This window comes from Nesoenas mayeri (assembly GCF_963082525.1).
Source record: "Nesoenas mayeri genome assembly, chromosome: 2".
Classification (NCBI taxonomy): domain Eukaryota; kingdom Metazoa; phylum Chordata; class Aves; order Columbiformes; family Columbidae; genus Nesoenas; species Nesoenas mayeri.
This window is the reverse complement of record NC_137543.1, coordinates 3,751,158-3,766,350: the sequence shown is the minus strand read 5'-3', so window position 1 is coordinate 3,766,350 and position 15,193 is coordinate 3,751,158. Positions and strand designations below refer to the sequence as shown.

At 43.1% G+C, this 15,193-nt stretch overlaps 1 protein-coding gene across 1 annotated transcript in view; it reads left to right on the top strand.

Moving 5' to 3' along the window:
• Positions 1–15,193, top strand: part of ADGRB1 (adhesion G protein-coupled receptor B1) — a gene marked incomplete at its 5' end in the record, with an annotated part of 209,848 nt that overhangs the window by 66,536 nt on the left and 128,119 nt on the right. The window contains 6 exons of the mRNA XM_080338844.1: positions 1,930–2,103; positions 4,442–4,606; positions 8,011–8,112; positions 9,632–9,738; positions 10,502–10,696; positions 11,730–11,798. Of these exons, the coding sequence (XP_080194970.1) occupies positions 1,930–2,103; positions 4,442–4,606; positions 8,011–8,112; positions 9,632–9,738; positions 10,502–10,696; positions 11,730–11,798 (812 nt within the window). The remainder of the gene's footprint in view (positions 1–1,929; positions 2,104–4,441; positions 4,607–8,010; positions 8,113–9,631; positions 9,739–10,501; positions 10,697–11,729; positions 11,799–15,193) is intronic.

Genomic DNA, 15,193 nt, shown 5'->3' with positions numbered 1-15,193 from the left:
GGTGTGACAATGGCATTGAAGGGTCTTTGCTGTGGCTGCGATGAAGAGCCCTCAGCATCTTGCCCAAGAGACATCTTAATGTCAGCACATGTGGCTAAAGGTGCAACACGACCATCTCTCTCCATTTTCTTAACCATCTTTGAAATTACAGTTCATGAATAAATAATCCCTTATCTCAAAGGAAATTACTTGTTCCCTGTCTCCAACTGAATGAGAAATTTATGCATGTGACTCTTCCTTATTTTCCTGTCTCCAAATTCTCACACTTGTGGTAAGCTGCCAATCACGACTTCCACAGCAGCAGGCAGGGCTGCGGTAAATTCAGCTTTTTTAACAAATTCAACTTTTTTAGTAAACACAACTTTTACTTTGGTAAATGCAATCTTATTTTCTCAGTATAGGCGAATACAAATGAAGGGCAGGTACCATCAGTTCATAGTAACTACCAGCACTTCCTTCAGTTAGAAAAATCACACGGATTTATATGTGGTAGGATCTACTTTGCACAATTCTGGATAATTTCCAGAGAGGAATCACCTGTGAGTCACCACTTTTTGCTTTTCCCTGCCTTGGGATTGATACACATTGACATGATGTTGTGAATTTATGTACAAAGAAAGCACCAGACTTGGATTGCTGAAAACAAACACTTTTTGGAAGTACCTTTATGCCTGCCTCATTTTACACACCTTCTGATCTCACGTGATGCCCTCTAAAAGTTGCTCATTTGGATGTTTTTGACACTATTTTATGTGTTTGCAAATAAACAGCGGCTCAACTACACAACTGCAATAGGGTTTATTTGGGGCTGTTTGAGTCCTTGCAGATTACACAGGACATCTATTTTTTTCTTGGACTGACAGAAAAAAAAAAAAAAAGGAAATGAGTTGCAATGTACAGCAACGTGATTTGTGCCAGAATTCAGACTTTTCAGGGATTCGTGTTGTGTTTTTTCCAAGTGAGAGCTAGAAGCTAGCGAGAGGTAAACAGAGCATGATGACCGCTGCTAATGAGAAAAAAGTGCTCCAGGAATAGCCGGCTGGGTGATGGATCTGTTGATCAGGGACCAATTAGGGTGCAACTGCCACACTTGGGAATGTCTCACACTGCATCACGCTAATAAGATGTATTCATGTTTCTCTCCAGCCCTGTCCCTATCATAACCTCTCTTATTCCTGCCTCTTCTATTTAATTACCAAAGACACTGCTGTGTAGAGACATATCGAGACTGTCAGTGTTAATTCAGCTGTGAGAGAAGAACATTGACCACACACACACACTCTGCTTGTGGTCTCTTGTTGGAGCACACTTTTGCTCCGAGCATTTCCCAGCCAGCAGTGTGAATACTTGTGAATAACGCTGTGATTTGAGTTTCTGCGTGTGCTTTAATGATAGACAGAGCATTTGAATGCTGGAGAAAGTTCCCTTCCTGCAGATTTCTGCATTGCTTTGGTGAAAAATGGGTTGCCTCAAAAAGTGCTGATTGCCCAAAATGGGAAATGTCATGGTAGTGTATTGATTCCTTCTAAAATTTTCAGTGAAAGCATGATCTGTGCTCTCTGTTTTGTTGTTATGTTGTAATCGGCACTATTAGTAGTTTTGACTTTAGTGTTGGAATGTGTAATATCAATAATTTCAACTGTTGGGGTGTCATGTAGAGTATGGATATAAAAATTAGAATGTTATGGTACTTGCATCCTGCCGAGCTGCAACATAACAGTCAGAGCTTGCATAAAGTTCCAACAAATTGCCATTGCCAAAGTTATCTGAACTTTTTCTTTATTATCCGTGCCCTCTCTCATGCCGGGTGACTCCAATTTGTCCTCCCTTGTCTCAGTCCCTTGTAGGCACAGGCCAGAGACTCTTGCATGTACCTTCCTTCTTCCAGAGGGAGCGATTTTCACATTCAGTTTTGTTTTCTCTCTTTGGGCCACTCAGTGGATGGCAACTGGAATGAATGGTCGAGCTGGAGTTCCTGCTCGGCCTCCTGCTCCAACGGTACCCAGCAACGGACAAGGGAGTGCAATGGACCTTCTTATGGGGGAGCTGAATGCCAGGGACACTGGGTGGAAACCAGGAACTGCTTCCTACGCCAATGCCCAGGTCAGTAAACTACAACTCTGTCTTGGGTCATCCTTCTCTACAGTTCCAGGTAGGCTTCCATATAATCCCCTCCTATTTTCTTTGGAGAAGAACAGTTTTCACCAGTAATGCAGTAATGAGGAGGTTGTGGGTCATAACAATGGACCATGTAAGCCAAAATCCATAGCTGGTAAATGCTCCAGAAGACCCTAGAGAGGTGAGTAATTGTCTACAGGGAACATGTCTTTCTAACCTTAGGTACCATGTTTTGGCATATTTTTAAAACAAACAAAAAATCGATGAAATCATTTTTGTGTTTTCATGCTCCAAGATGTTTCACCTTTCCTTCTTTTTTCTTATTCTTCTACCAAATCACCACTTCTAGTTATATTTGAAGCAAACAGGGAAGCAACCACCATTGTGTCACAGGTTTGAACCTTGTCTGTGATGAGGTCTGACACAATGAAGCTTTAATTCATGCCTAGGACTTGTCACTTATTTTACTCATGTAGCTTTGTCTCCAAATAATAATAACAACAATAATAATGATAATAGTAATAATTCCTGCTGCTCCTTCTGTTGTAACCAGTACCTTACATTCAGCATAATCACCTTGTCTTCATATCATGGACCATGGTGCTCCAGGAGAGCCATTTCATGCAGGAGAAGCAAAGAAAATTGAAGCAAATATCAGATCACACCACAAATCTGCATTTCTCAGACTGACACCAGCACTAGAGAGTTGCAGGTGAAGTTTCCTCCTTTCTGTGCAGGAGTCTTGGGGGAGGACATTGAAAAGGGACTAGTTTGGTCTGCTAGTGTGGAAAATATTCTGATCTGGAAAGAAGGTTTAAACTAGAAGCCTTCAAGAGGGACCAGCAACCTATCTTTCTTGCCTTGCTTCTTCTGGACCATTCCCTGGCTCTCCCAGGGTGCTACACCCCTATTAAGCCCACAGGACTGAGAAGATTTGGACCCTTGAGATGGAGAGGGACTTTCTCCCTTTTCCACCCTTTTCCACAAGAAAAGGGACAACCAGAAACAGGTCAGTTCTTAGAGGCACTTCTCATACCTTGTGAGCAAATACTGCCATTTTCTCTACTCCACAAACATAAAAACCAGTAGCTCTTCAGCCTAGTATACCCATTTCCTCAGGGAATTCCTATCCTTTCTGGTAGCATCACCATCTGTAGCAGAGCACAACCAGTATTTAATGAAGATATTGGACTTTCCTACATGGTCCTTAGTAGATTTTGATGTTTGGGTGTCTCACTCCTTCTTTGCAGGTTATGGAGATCTTCAAACAGAAAAAGGGCCTCACTCTTTTTTAGACAACCTTGTCCCACTGATTTCTGAGTTAGTTATCAAAGCAATGTTGGTCATGGCTTCCACTACAGATGGCATCACCAAAGATGATAATTTTATTTTACTTCTTGGAGAAGAAGACAGGGATCCTCTACTCTCCCAAAAAGAGTTATTCAACCCATGACATATTAACTCTTAATTAAAACCCAAATAAGAATCAGGAGATTTAGGTCTTTGCTCTAGTTCTGTCACTAAATTGTTGTTTCTCATGTGTGATGCAGCAGAGAATGTTTCCCTACCTTGCAGGCTTGTTGTGAGGTATAATTAACATTTTTATAGTGCTTTGATAAATGCCATTGTTAATGTAAAAGAAGTAGCATTTTGATAAATGCCATTGTTAACATAAAGAAGTAGCATTTCCGCTGAATCTGTAAAGATCCTAGGAGAATATACAATGAAACAAGACAACGTCCTCATTTTATTTCCAAGGCCCATGAAGCAACAGTGCAATGGAAAAGGCTGGAAGGAGGTTTATTTGGAAATGGCTAGAGGGAGGTTTATTTGATGTTTCTTTATAGTTTATTGCCTGAGGGCTCTGCTGGTCTCTAAATCCCTGGGCCAGACTTTCTCTGGGAAGGTCAGTGTTCACGCATACATTGTGCATCCCAAACAAACTCAAGTGGTGGACTTTGACTGGCAGATGTGGCTGCTAGACAGGTTGAATCCCTGCCCACCTGAAGAGTGTTCATGACCACAGCCCCAAATCTGAGCCCAAGGAAAGAGATAGGGCTGTTTTTGCAGGAGATGAGGATGCTCAGGAGAAACACAAGAATACCCTTCAACCATTAAAGGACTGCTACAATGGGAAGGAGGACACACTGATTTTGTGTCTGTTGAGGACCAGACAAAAATCTGAGGCAGGAGACCTTCCTTCCCACCGAGGCGTGCTCTACTCACCCTGTGTTCCAGTGGTCATCTTGGGACATCGTCTCCTTCTGTTGCAGATTATATTTGGGACATGACAGTCTGTTTCTCTTCTCTTTTTTGTCTCCAGTGGATGGGAAGTGGCAGGCCTGGGGAGTGTGGGGCAGCTGTACCACCACGTGTGGAGGTGGGACTCAAAGACGTGACCGCATGTGCTATGGACCCTTCTTCGGTGGAGAAACTTGCCAGGGCCCTAAGGAAGAGTATAAGCAGTGCAACGACAGAAAGTGTCCTGGTATGTACCCCAGACCCCTCATGCTTTCCTTTGCATGAGGAAGAAAGACTGTCCTTTGTCAGAGAGATGAATGCAACATGTAGTTGTGATCTAGTTGAACCCTGCTTATGACTCAGGCACAAGACAAGCCAAAGGCTTGATTTATTTCCTGCCCAAACCAGTGTAACCATACTAATTTCAGTGGATGTTTGGTAAGTCCCACCAGGCTAACCTTAATGATTTTCATGTTTTCATTACCATAGAGTCATAAGAGGTAAAGACACACTGAAAGTAAAAATTGATATCAGAGTCTCGAATCCATGAAATAGTCGAATATTGAAGATGCCACAGTAGTTTACCTAGCCCCTGGGAGACCTGCACATCATTTAATTTTTAAAAAGGACAGATGTTTCTACATCTACCAGAGTCCCAATTTCACTATCTTCCAGCTACAGCCATGGGAGCAGCATCCATTTGAGAAAAAGAGTGCAAGAGCCTGAATGGAGGGTGAATGAGCTCTAGGACAGGGGAAAAACTGGGGTTTAACATGAAAAATAAGCAGGAACAGATACTTGCAAATGGGAATATCTGTTTCTGTCTCTCACATAGCATAAAGAGGCCAAAAAAACAGGCCTGTGCACCACTTTTATTTTTTTTCTCAGTCTCAGTTGAAGTGTCTGATAAAATAGCTGGTGGGGAATCAATGGCCTGTGTGATGTTGACAGTCAGACTGCATCGATCGTAACGGGCCCTGATTTTTGACCAAAAGGGTAATTAATTGTCAGAATATCACAGGGAGAGACAGGAGAGATTCTCACAGCAGCATCCTGGTGGTCCTAGCAAAAAGAAGCATCTCCCTGAAAGACAAGGTGGAGCTCGGCACAGCAGTATCTATTTTGGTGCCAATGTTTTTGGGGACGGATCTGCCACATTGAGGACAGCTGACCCTCAGACTCCCTTACAAACTCCTGAAGACAAAGATGAAAGCCAAAGCACTTCAGCATGGAAGTTTCAGCCCATTTAGCTGGAAGATAACAGAGCAAGAGGTTGTGTGCTTGAGAGAACATATTCATTCTTTCCAGCTACGCTTTAATAAAAGGCATCACCTCTCTTTACAAGCTGTGCCTCTCAATTAGCAGTGGTGTGTCAGAGTCTCCTTTAACTCAACCACAAAGCTCTCCCTCACCATAGAAAATCTTAGCACCGGGTTGTCTGGTGGTGTCTACAGAGTGATGCAGATTTAGTTCAGCTTCAGTGTGTGCCAGCTGGGGCCCTGGCAGAACAAGCTCAATCTTTTATTCTCTTTCTGCAGGGGTTGATGCCTGCACAGTGCTCAAAAGGAAAAGGCATGTCTCAGAGATTGAGCCCTGCTAGGGTTCAAAACCAGAAGGGTCTCGTTGCAGTTGTTAATTTGCAGGGGAAGGAAAAAAAGGCGGGGAGTCATCAGAAGCTAAAAATAAACCCGCTCAATTTGTTCTCGAGAAAGTATCAAATGCCAGCATGATTTGATATGAACAGAAGAATTGAACTTAATTGGGTTAGTTATTAAAATCTCCCAGTGCTAATAGGTTACTCTGGTAAAAAAGAGTTTGTTATGAAGCAATATCAAAAAGAGGAAAAAAAAAAAAAAAAAGGAGGGGGAAAAAAAAAAAAAAAAAAAAAGAAATAAAAAGGATTAAATGAGTCTCTCCTGGCCTGGGAATTGCTTCTGCACTCACTGGCAAGACAACACCAGACAATCAGTGTATTTCTAATGAGCATCTCTGATCCACAGCATCCCTCAGCGGTCCCCAGGGAGACTGCAGGGGTGGTGAGACCGGGAAGGTTTGACAGGTCAGAGGAGGAGAATGGGGAGGGCAGATGTGAACATGCTCCCTCTGCTTTTTGATGTGCTCTGTTGTTTTGTAGACAAGGATGCAAGACCCTTCTCACTCCACACCCCAAACCCTCTTTCGAACCACAGTTTGATGTGGAGAATCTGTGATTGTGACCAAAGCGCCAGTCCAGGAGGCAGGAGTTTTGCATTCATCTCCCTGCTCTGCCACAATCACAACTGGGTGTCTTAATTTTGCTGTCTTATAGCTTCATGTCAACAGATTGGAAATAAAACTGACTCTTTTCTACCTATATTCTACCTTACCTACAGAAGTCATAAGCTTTTGGCACAGGGACTTTTTCTGCATATGTGCAGAGCACAGCAGGGGTCCCGCCTGCCCTCTGGGATTTCCTTACAATAGAGATTACTCAAAAGGGAATTTTAAAACAGGAGAAGGAGCATCTGTTTCCAAGCAGAGAGCATAAGTTGCTCATTACCAGTGTCTACTGAGGAGGAATCTATCTTTGAACTGCAGCTGAGGTTGAAGCCACGGAGTGTTGCAGTGTAACTCCAGGAGCAATGATGTGTATTCAGCTTCTTGTGTATTGTATGAGTACTTCAAAGAAGTAGGACTTGCCATGCCCATAATCTAAAGTTTGAGCCTTTCCCATAGCCACGTTGGTGCTCTGGGTAGCTCCAGAGTAGCAGTGGGGTATGTCCATTGTGAAGCATTCGCAACATGGTGAAGGTGCTGAAACGGTCTATGCAAGCATGTCCATTGAACTATCCTTTGTAGAGGAAGCCTTCAGGGCCATCACTACCCTGCAACTCTCTTGAAAGCAACATCAAAACTCAAGTTCCCAGTCTTTTCTTATGGCAGATGAACATTTTCCCTACAATCTTGGCATGTCTCTACTGACACCACTGGACCCTGGTATGGGCAGCATCTTCCTGCATGGCAGCTTCCAGGTTCCATGGTTGACTGGCTTCGATTTTGTAGCTGCCTGTCTTGACCAGTTGCAGGCATGCACTCTACTTCCTTTTTATTGGTAGTTTTTAATTCTTGATGAATAAAAGCTGTGATCGAAAATCATTAAATCAAGTTTTTTCTCTGCCTCACCCTCAAGAGTAATAAATAGCTTTAAAATAATCCTCAGGGCTGCCCCCCTTTTACATGCTGCCCATAATGAGTTTCTTGGCACAAAGCTCTCCTATGGTGAATTTTTTTGCCCATGTCCCACTGACTCTGGGGACAGCTCAGCTCCACCCATTGACAGAAGCATCTGAAAACCTTCTGAAGAACTTATTCTATGATGTCGCAAAACATATTTATGCAGTCTCCTGGGCTCCGTAGCAGTGTTTGGAAATGAGCTGCTGATGCGAATCCTTCATGTTGGTGCTCAGATCTCCAGAGAAAATTCTGGAGAGGTTAAGTGGCTTTGTCTGGAGGCATGGGCGAAGCAGCTTCAGTGTTCATCTCCAATCCTCCTGGCTCATACCACACTGCTATTCCTTCCAGACCACACTCCTATGTTTCCTCTTTCCACTGTGTTTTACATGTCCCTCCTAATTAGAAGACTTTACCAATGCAGTTTTTCCTTCCCTTCAGAGCCTCATGAAATCTGTGACGAGGAAAGTCTTGGTTCTGTAGTTTGGAAAGAGACACCCGCTGGGGATGCCGCAGCTGTCCGCTGTCCTCGTAATGCCACCGGTAAGGATGATTGCATGCTTTGGTCAGGTAGTTGGTCCACCCTCAGAGCACCCTTCATCCTTTGCTTCCTAGATGAGGAGAACCTGGTTGTGGGAGGACAGGACAAGCAAATGGACTTCCCTCCCTTCACTCAGAGCTGTCTTAGTTCTCCCTGGGTTTCTGTGCTCCTTCATTATTTAACAAGAACTTCTTGGTTCATACTTGAGAATATGAGGTCATGCCCCATCCATCTACTGCCTAGTCCTAGGACAACTTTGTAATTAAGGATTACTATGGTGTGTGCTACCCAGTATCTACAAATAGCTCTGCAAAAGCAGGCAGAGATTTGTTAGTCCTCTATATTTGAGCATTACATTTCTCTCCACTGTCCATAAAAGAAGCTGCTATCTGAAAGTTGGAAATCTGAATTGTGTTGTCCACTCACACTTAGGTGCTTTCCTCTCTTTCTTAAAAACCATAGCATCTCTCTACACTTATATTCAAGTGCTCCGGTTGCTGGTCTGACCATGATGGTGTAAAGTGATAAGATCTGAGCACCCAGGCGTTATCTGTTGTTGGCTGTGGCCACATGTACCCCAAGGAGTGGAAGGCAGTGCAGAGAAGACTCAGGAGACATGCTGGTGGTGGAGCTTGTCCTGAATTGCATGTTCCTCACTCTCAGGCAGGAACGGAAATGGGGGCAGCAGTGTCTGTAATGAATATAGAGGTTTTAGTTTGTTTGAGTGAGGTTGTCAGACAGAGACAAACCCCACAGCTCTCTTTGACTCACACAACCTGGGACAGTCAGTGTCATCCCAAATGCTAGTCTAGAAGGAGGGCTGTGTCTATAGCAAGATCACTGAATCATTTAGCAGTAACAATGGGATTGTAGACACAGCAAAGTCTGCTCCTTGGAGACTCCCCAAATGGCAGCATAATTGCTTGAGCAATGTGATCCATCTCCCCTTCCTCCTTGCTGATATGTCTATTCCTCTGCATCACAAAAGAGTGTGATTACCACCGCAAAACTCACTGTAGGCTGAAGTTAAGGAGAGGCCTGGGGGAGGACTGCAAGCGGCTTTCAGAATTTTTCAGCTGATGTAAAGATGGTACTGTTGGATATTTATTCTTCTTGAGACTGTGTAGGCAGCACAAGCCACTGCGGCTGGTTTAGTTGCAAGTACCAGACCATGCCACCTGGGGAGGCTCGTGTGACTTCCTGAGCCAGGAGGAAAGCTACCCTCCAGGATAGACAAAACCTTCTTTCACTGTGACTAGCTGTGTTCTATCTCTTAGGTATTGTCTTCATTCCTTTTGCTGTCCTGCCCCTCCATAAGAAAATGCAGGAAAAGAAAATAAAAATAATCTCTCCTACATGCTCGCAAATGTTGTTCAGGTATCTGCAGATTCCCCTGTTGCCCTTTTGGCTGGTAGGTGTGACTATATGGGTGCATTGACCAGGTCTGGGTGGCCTCCATGAAGGTACTTGGATGTTCATCCTGCTGTCCCCACTCCCATATCCATTTCTTTCCTCTTCCAGGGCTGATCCTTCGAAGATGCATTTTAGATGAAGAAGGAATAGCTTATTGGGAGCCTCCAACATACATCAAGTGTGTTTCTATTGATTACAGGAACATACAAATGATGGTAAGGCAGACCAGCTTCTCAGCTCACAAGGTTTTGGATCTCCTCAAATGCTTCTTACACAGCTGTATTTAAAAAAAGGAGGAAAGCAAGATTTTCACATGAAAGGGAGATGCCAGCTCTGCTTGACTTTTCTCTTTCTGGTTTTGTCCTCTTAACTTGTGATACATGAGCACTTGGGTCCTCACTTGGTATTTTAATATCTAGGTTGGCAGAATCCAGGTCCTACCAGGTCTTTGTTGTCACATTATCTGTAAGAATCTCCCTGATTGTATCACTTTTAAATAAGCCACTTACTTTTCATTAGTCTTAAAATCATCGTTACGGTGAATTTCTGCTGACCTCCTGTAACTTGCTTTAAAAAGGCATTGCCTTTATGAGAATGGCCCTCTCTTGTTCAGGATGAGATATAGTCTTTCCTAAAGTAGTTCCAAACTGGTTATAAGAAAACAAGGTTTTGGGGCAAAAATCTTCTGTTAGCTGGCCTTGGGTTAGGAACAGAATAACATCTGTGTAGTAGAATAATCTTTTCTGAACCTGTACACAACCTTTTCTTTGTGGGCATACAAAAAATTCCGCTCTGCTCTCCTACCATTTTATAAATATCACAAGCTCTCAGGCCAGCAAAGATTGTCACATTCATCTAATCTGCACTCTGAATTACAAGGAAGGTCAGAAACCTCCCCCCAGCAATTCCTTCACTGAGCTCATTAACTTGACTTTGACTGTCACTAAAGTGTTTGTCATGTTTCCTTCTGTTTCTCAGACCAGGGAACATCTTTCCAAAGCTCAGCGTGGGTTGATGGGAGATGGGCTGTCAGAAGTGCTCCAAAACCTTGTGGAAATCTCTCAGGATGGGACCAGCTACAGTGGGGACTTGCTGTCCACCATCGATGTACTCAGGAACATGACAGAGATCTTCCGTAGGGCTTATCATAGCCCAACTTCTGGGGACGTGCAGGTAAGCTGAGATGCATATACTGGAGACCAAGGCTAGGTTACAGGTGTGTGTGCATGCACGGGGCTCAAGGTTTGATTGTCTCCTTTGTAGCTGCTACGATGCTGATGAAAAACAGGAGTATCTTCTGCCCAAGTGGAATGTCTTTGTGTGTTAACAAACTCTCCTTTCAAAGTGGTTCTCCCTGTCTTATAAAGTAAGAGCTTGAAAACCAAAGTCATTCTGAACTATTTCAACCTGATAGCACATTACTGTGGAGTCTAATTGATATGAGAACGTTATTTGGAAGGGATGGAACTCTAATGACTAGAGGTTGGACGATCCTCTGGTATCAGGTATCTGGATGTTGACGTGGGTAAATATCTTGATGACTTCTCATCCCAGGGTTTTACTTTCAGTGGTTGCATGCAGAGTGGCTACAAGATATACACTTGGGATAGGATATCAGCACATGACTTGAAACATTAATCTGATCCTACAGGATCTGCAGTGGGTGGTAAAACTAGAGAAAAAAATCGATGGTCTTGAAATACCTCCTTCCTTCTCATAGTGTGCTGCAATGATACTACCATGCATAGCTCCCTCTTGATCCATTACTGCTTCTCTTGCCTAGTCACAGAGAAAAGATGATCATAAAGTTTTGTTATGCTGTAAATAACAGAAATAGTAGAAAACAGGATAGGAAGGGATTTATACAAGGCAAGTTCATCTGTTTGTAACCAGTTCCCGACAGACATCTACCTAATCTGTTCTTAAAGAACTTCAGTAGTGGATACAAGATATATTCCAAATCCAGTGCCTCAGAAGACCGAGTAGTCTAAGTGAAGGCTTTGGGAAAAAGGCCTTACTGTAACTTGTTTTGCTGTTAACATCCTTGGGGGCAGAGACTTGTGGGACCCTTTGAGAATGGGACTATGAGAACCTTCTTGGAGCATGGTTGATTCTCACATGTTCCTTGCTCATCACTGTGTCCTTCTTAACCTGGGCTACATTTGGCTAAACACCTGTTTTTTCCTCTTTTGTCTTTCTTCTCCAGAACTTTGTCCAGATCATCAGCAATCTTTTATCAGAGGAAAACCGAGACAAATGGGAGGAAGCTCAGCTGGTATGAACCTTCAGCACCTTCCTTGAAACAAGATAGGTTTTCAGAATAGGCTTAATCCATGACAAGGAGAATTTCCAAGCACCTACATGACCTCCTAGCTGTTCCTTTTCATGATGTATTGTGTACAACATGTATTTGATTCAACCACAGACCACAAAATACTTCCATCCACCAATGTTGTTCTCCTTGGATAAATCCTTTTAATGAAAGAGATGGACAATCCAGACATGGATTGGCTGTGGTCAGCTTCGGAGTTGACTGACAATCAGCCAATCCATGCAACTGGTCATGTGAGTGAGCTTAGTGCTATATTTATGGAGTAATCCAGTGAGCCACAGGATCTCAGGATTAAGCCAGACTCTCTGCATGAAGAACAGTGGGGTTTTTGGTGGTGAATACCAAATTTTGGATAGATCTCAGATGTCAGGCTTGGTTTAGATTTGGGCCTCTGATTCAGCTCAGCATGAACTGACCAAGGGTTCAGTTGTTTCTCTCCTCTCAAGGTTGGGGATCCTGCTGAATAATTCCATGGTTAAATCCTTGTGTATCAGGGCAAGGTATTGTTTGTTTTTCTATCTATGTTTTATTTGTCCTTTGTTTCTTCTGCCCCAGTTGAACTCTCTTGTGTGAAACCTATTCCTTGCCCCTTTCCCATTCCTTTGGTGACCCTTGGGTTTTTTGGTGTTGTCATCTTACTACAACCTTTGGGGATCACATCAGAGTGAATTAATTCTGCCTCAGACAAACAGCTCTATTGGATGAGCTCATGTTAGCATTTGTTGCTTCTACGTTCATTCCTTATTACTCTATCTTAGAAAAGAAACACAAGCTCAACTCCACCTCACCTTGGAAAATAACCCAGACAAGGAACATAACTCAGCCTCTGTGAGAGATTAGTCCTGTGGAAGGTACCCAGAGGTCTGTATCAAAATATGACAGCTCCTTTTTAACCACCTACTGCTGCTACAAAATTCCTTGCAAAGGTCTGGAACTATCAAACAATCAAGAGAAATCACCTAACACAAAAAACAACCCTGGAGTCCGTTTATACTCAAACAGGGAATTCCTCTGGGAAAACAAACAAACAAACAAATAAAACAAACAACAACAACAAAAACCCTCTTAATACCAGTGCTGGCACAATTATTGGCAGTCCAGAACATTAGACATGGACCTGAATACAGTTCCTTCATGCAACAGGAACTCTGCCAGGAGATGAGCAGCCTCACAAATCTGTCTTTTTTTTTTTTTTTTTTTTCCCTGGAGTCTCATGGTTTCCCATTTCATTTGGAAGAGAATGACATAGTCTGGTTCCAGGTGAAGTAAGGGACCATCTGGACATGGACCATCTAGACATGGTTTTGGGCAAACAGCTGTAGATGGCTCTGCCTGAGCAAACAGGTTGGATCAAATGACCTCCAAGGTCCCTTTCAAACTCCACAATTCTGTGATCCTGTGAGTCTGTGACTAAAAACTCAGTTTCAAGCATGCACATGTGTAGGTATTTCAGCACAGAGCAGAGGAGAATGTCAAGTTGTCATGACGACAGGGAAACCCTGTTGATCCCCTTAAAAAACAGCTGCATCTTTCTCTCTGGGCAATTTGTTCTCACCATCTTTCCCTGTACAATCTGCTTTTTGCACCTATAAATAGACATGGCCCTGCCTGCTGCCAGCATCGCCATAACCTATACTGGAACTACCAGGCAACCATCACAGGGTCAATGTTTGCCTGGTATGTATTTTTAGTGGGGACTGAAATAACAGATCAGCACCACGACTTTGGAACACAGAAATCTCCATGAGCTGGAGGTTCCAGCAGTCTTTGTCCTTCTCCCTAAAAGCTGCTGGATCAAACTTATGCCCTGCATTTCACAAGATTAACCAGTTCCTTTAAAACAAGGTCTTTGGTTCCCTGTTTGTTCACTAAAAGTAAAGCCAACTTCATTGCAGTCTCATATCCCAGTGCCCTGTGGCCCCTCAGGCGAAGATGTTATTCAAGGAAAATAAAGTAAAACCAAAAGAACCAAAAAAAGTATTGAGAGAAGGACTATCATGTTGTTTGTTTTTTTGGTTTTGTTCTGTTTTGTTTTGTTTTGTTTTTGTGGAGATAGTGTTGGCCATTGTATGATAAAATGCTGAAAGACAATGGTCAGTGTACCCTGCAGTTAATTTGACCTTGTGATTTCCAACTGTAACAGAATGTAAAAGTAGGCTGTTAAAAATACCTTCTTCACTCGCTTCTCTTCCTATCACAGAATGGTTGGGGTTGGAAGCGACCTCTGGAGACCATCTAGTCCAACCCACATGCTAAGGCAGGTTTGCCTCGAGCAGATGTGCACATATTTTGTTCTGGCTGGACTTTTTTATTTGATCCTGATACAGTTTAAGTCTTATCAAGCTTCCTTCAGATAGACCGAGAGACATTCATAGCCACTCCTGTGCTCCTTTGGTCATACCCTCACCTTTCTTCTGTCTCCATCCCATCCTGCTGTCCTGTTTGTCCCTAGCTGTCCCTTCAGCTCTGCTCAGCCACCTCAGGAGGTCTGGATTTTCCTGAGGAACTGAAAGCACTCTGAAAGTGTTGTTAAAGGAAAAGAAGAGACGTAAGGAGCTGAACTGCTTTTCTTCAGACTCTCGTGGTATTTGCTAAGCCCCTGTAGGCAAATGCGCTTTGAGGAAAAGACAGGTAGTCAGCACAACTCATTTCAGGTGGATTATCTTTTATGAAATCTGTCACTGGAAAACTAGTTATTGTTTAACAGCCTTGTGTTAGCCTGGCAAAATACAGATGAAGAAGAATTATTGTAAATATTTTTGTCACTGGAGGAACAGCAGGAAAGAAAAAAGACAAAGAAACTCCAAGACACACTGGTCCCAAGAAGAAGCAAGGTAGTTATTTGGAGAGTGAGATCCTGCCAGCAAAACAGGAAAGCACAAAACCAGACTTTGATACTTTTCTGGATGGGTTTATGTGATTTGGTACCTGAGATTTGACATTAGACCATAGTGGTCCTTCAGTGTGGCTGCTTTCAGTGGAATGATAGCAAAATTAACTACATGGAGATAAAGTTTTGTGGACTCTCTTACAGTGGGTAACATATTTATGCCATCAGAAGTAGCCCAAATTATGTTTCTCAGGCAGAGTATCACAACAGCTGAGTGTCAGCGAAGTCTGAACCTTGGGAAAGGCTCTCAGAGTTTGACAAAGGACAAAGCTTCAATACGACAACGTGAACACAGCTTCTTTCTCTGGCATAAAGTCTCTGGATGTGCAAATGAAAATGCCTTTGACTTGTTGATGGCTAGGTTGGGCCAAATAGTCAATGGACTTGGAAAGAAAGTGGGTCCACCTTTTTGAAACACCCTGTACATTAAATCGTGGCTGCTAAGCAT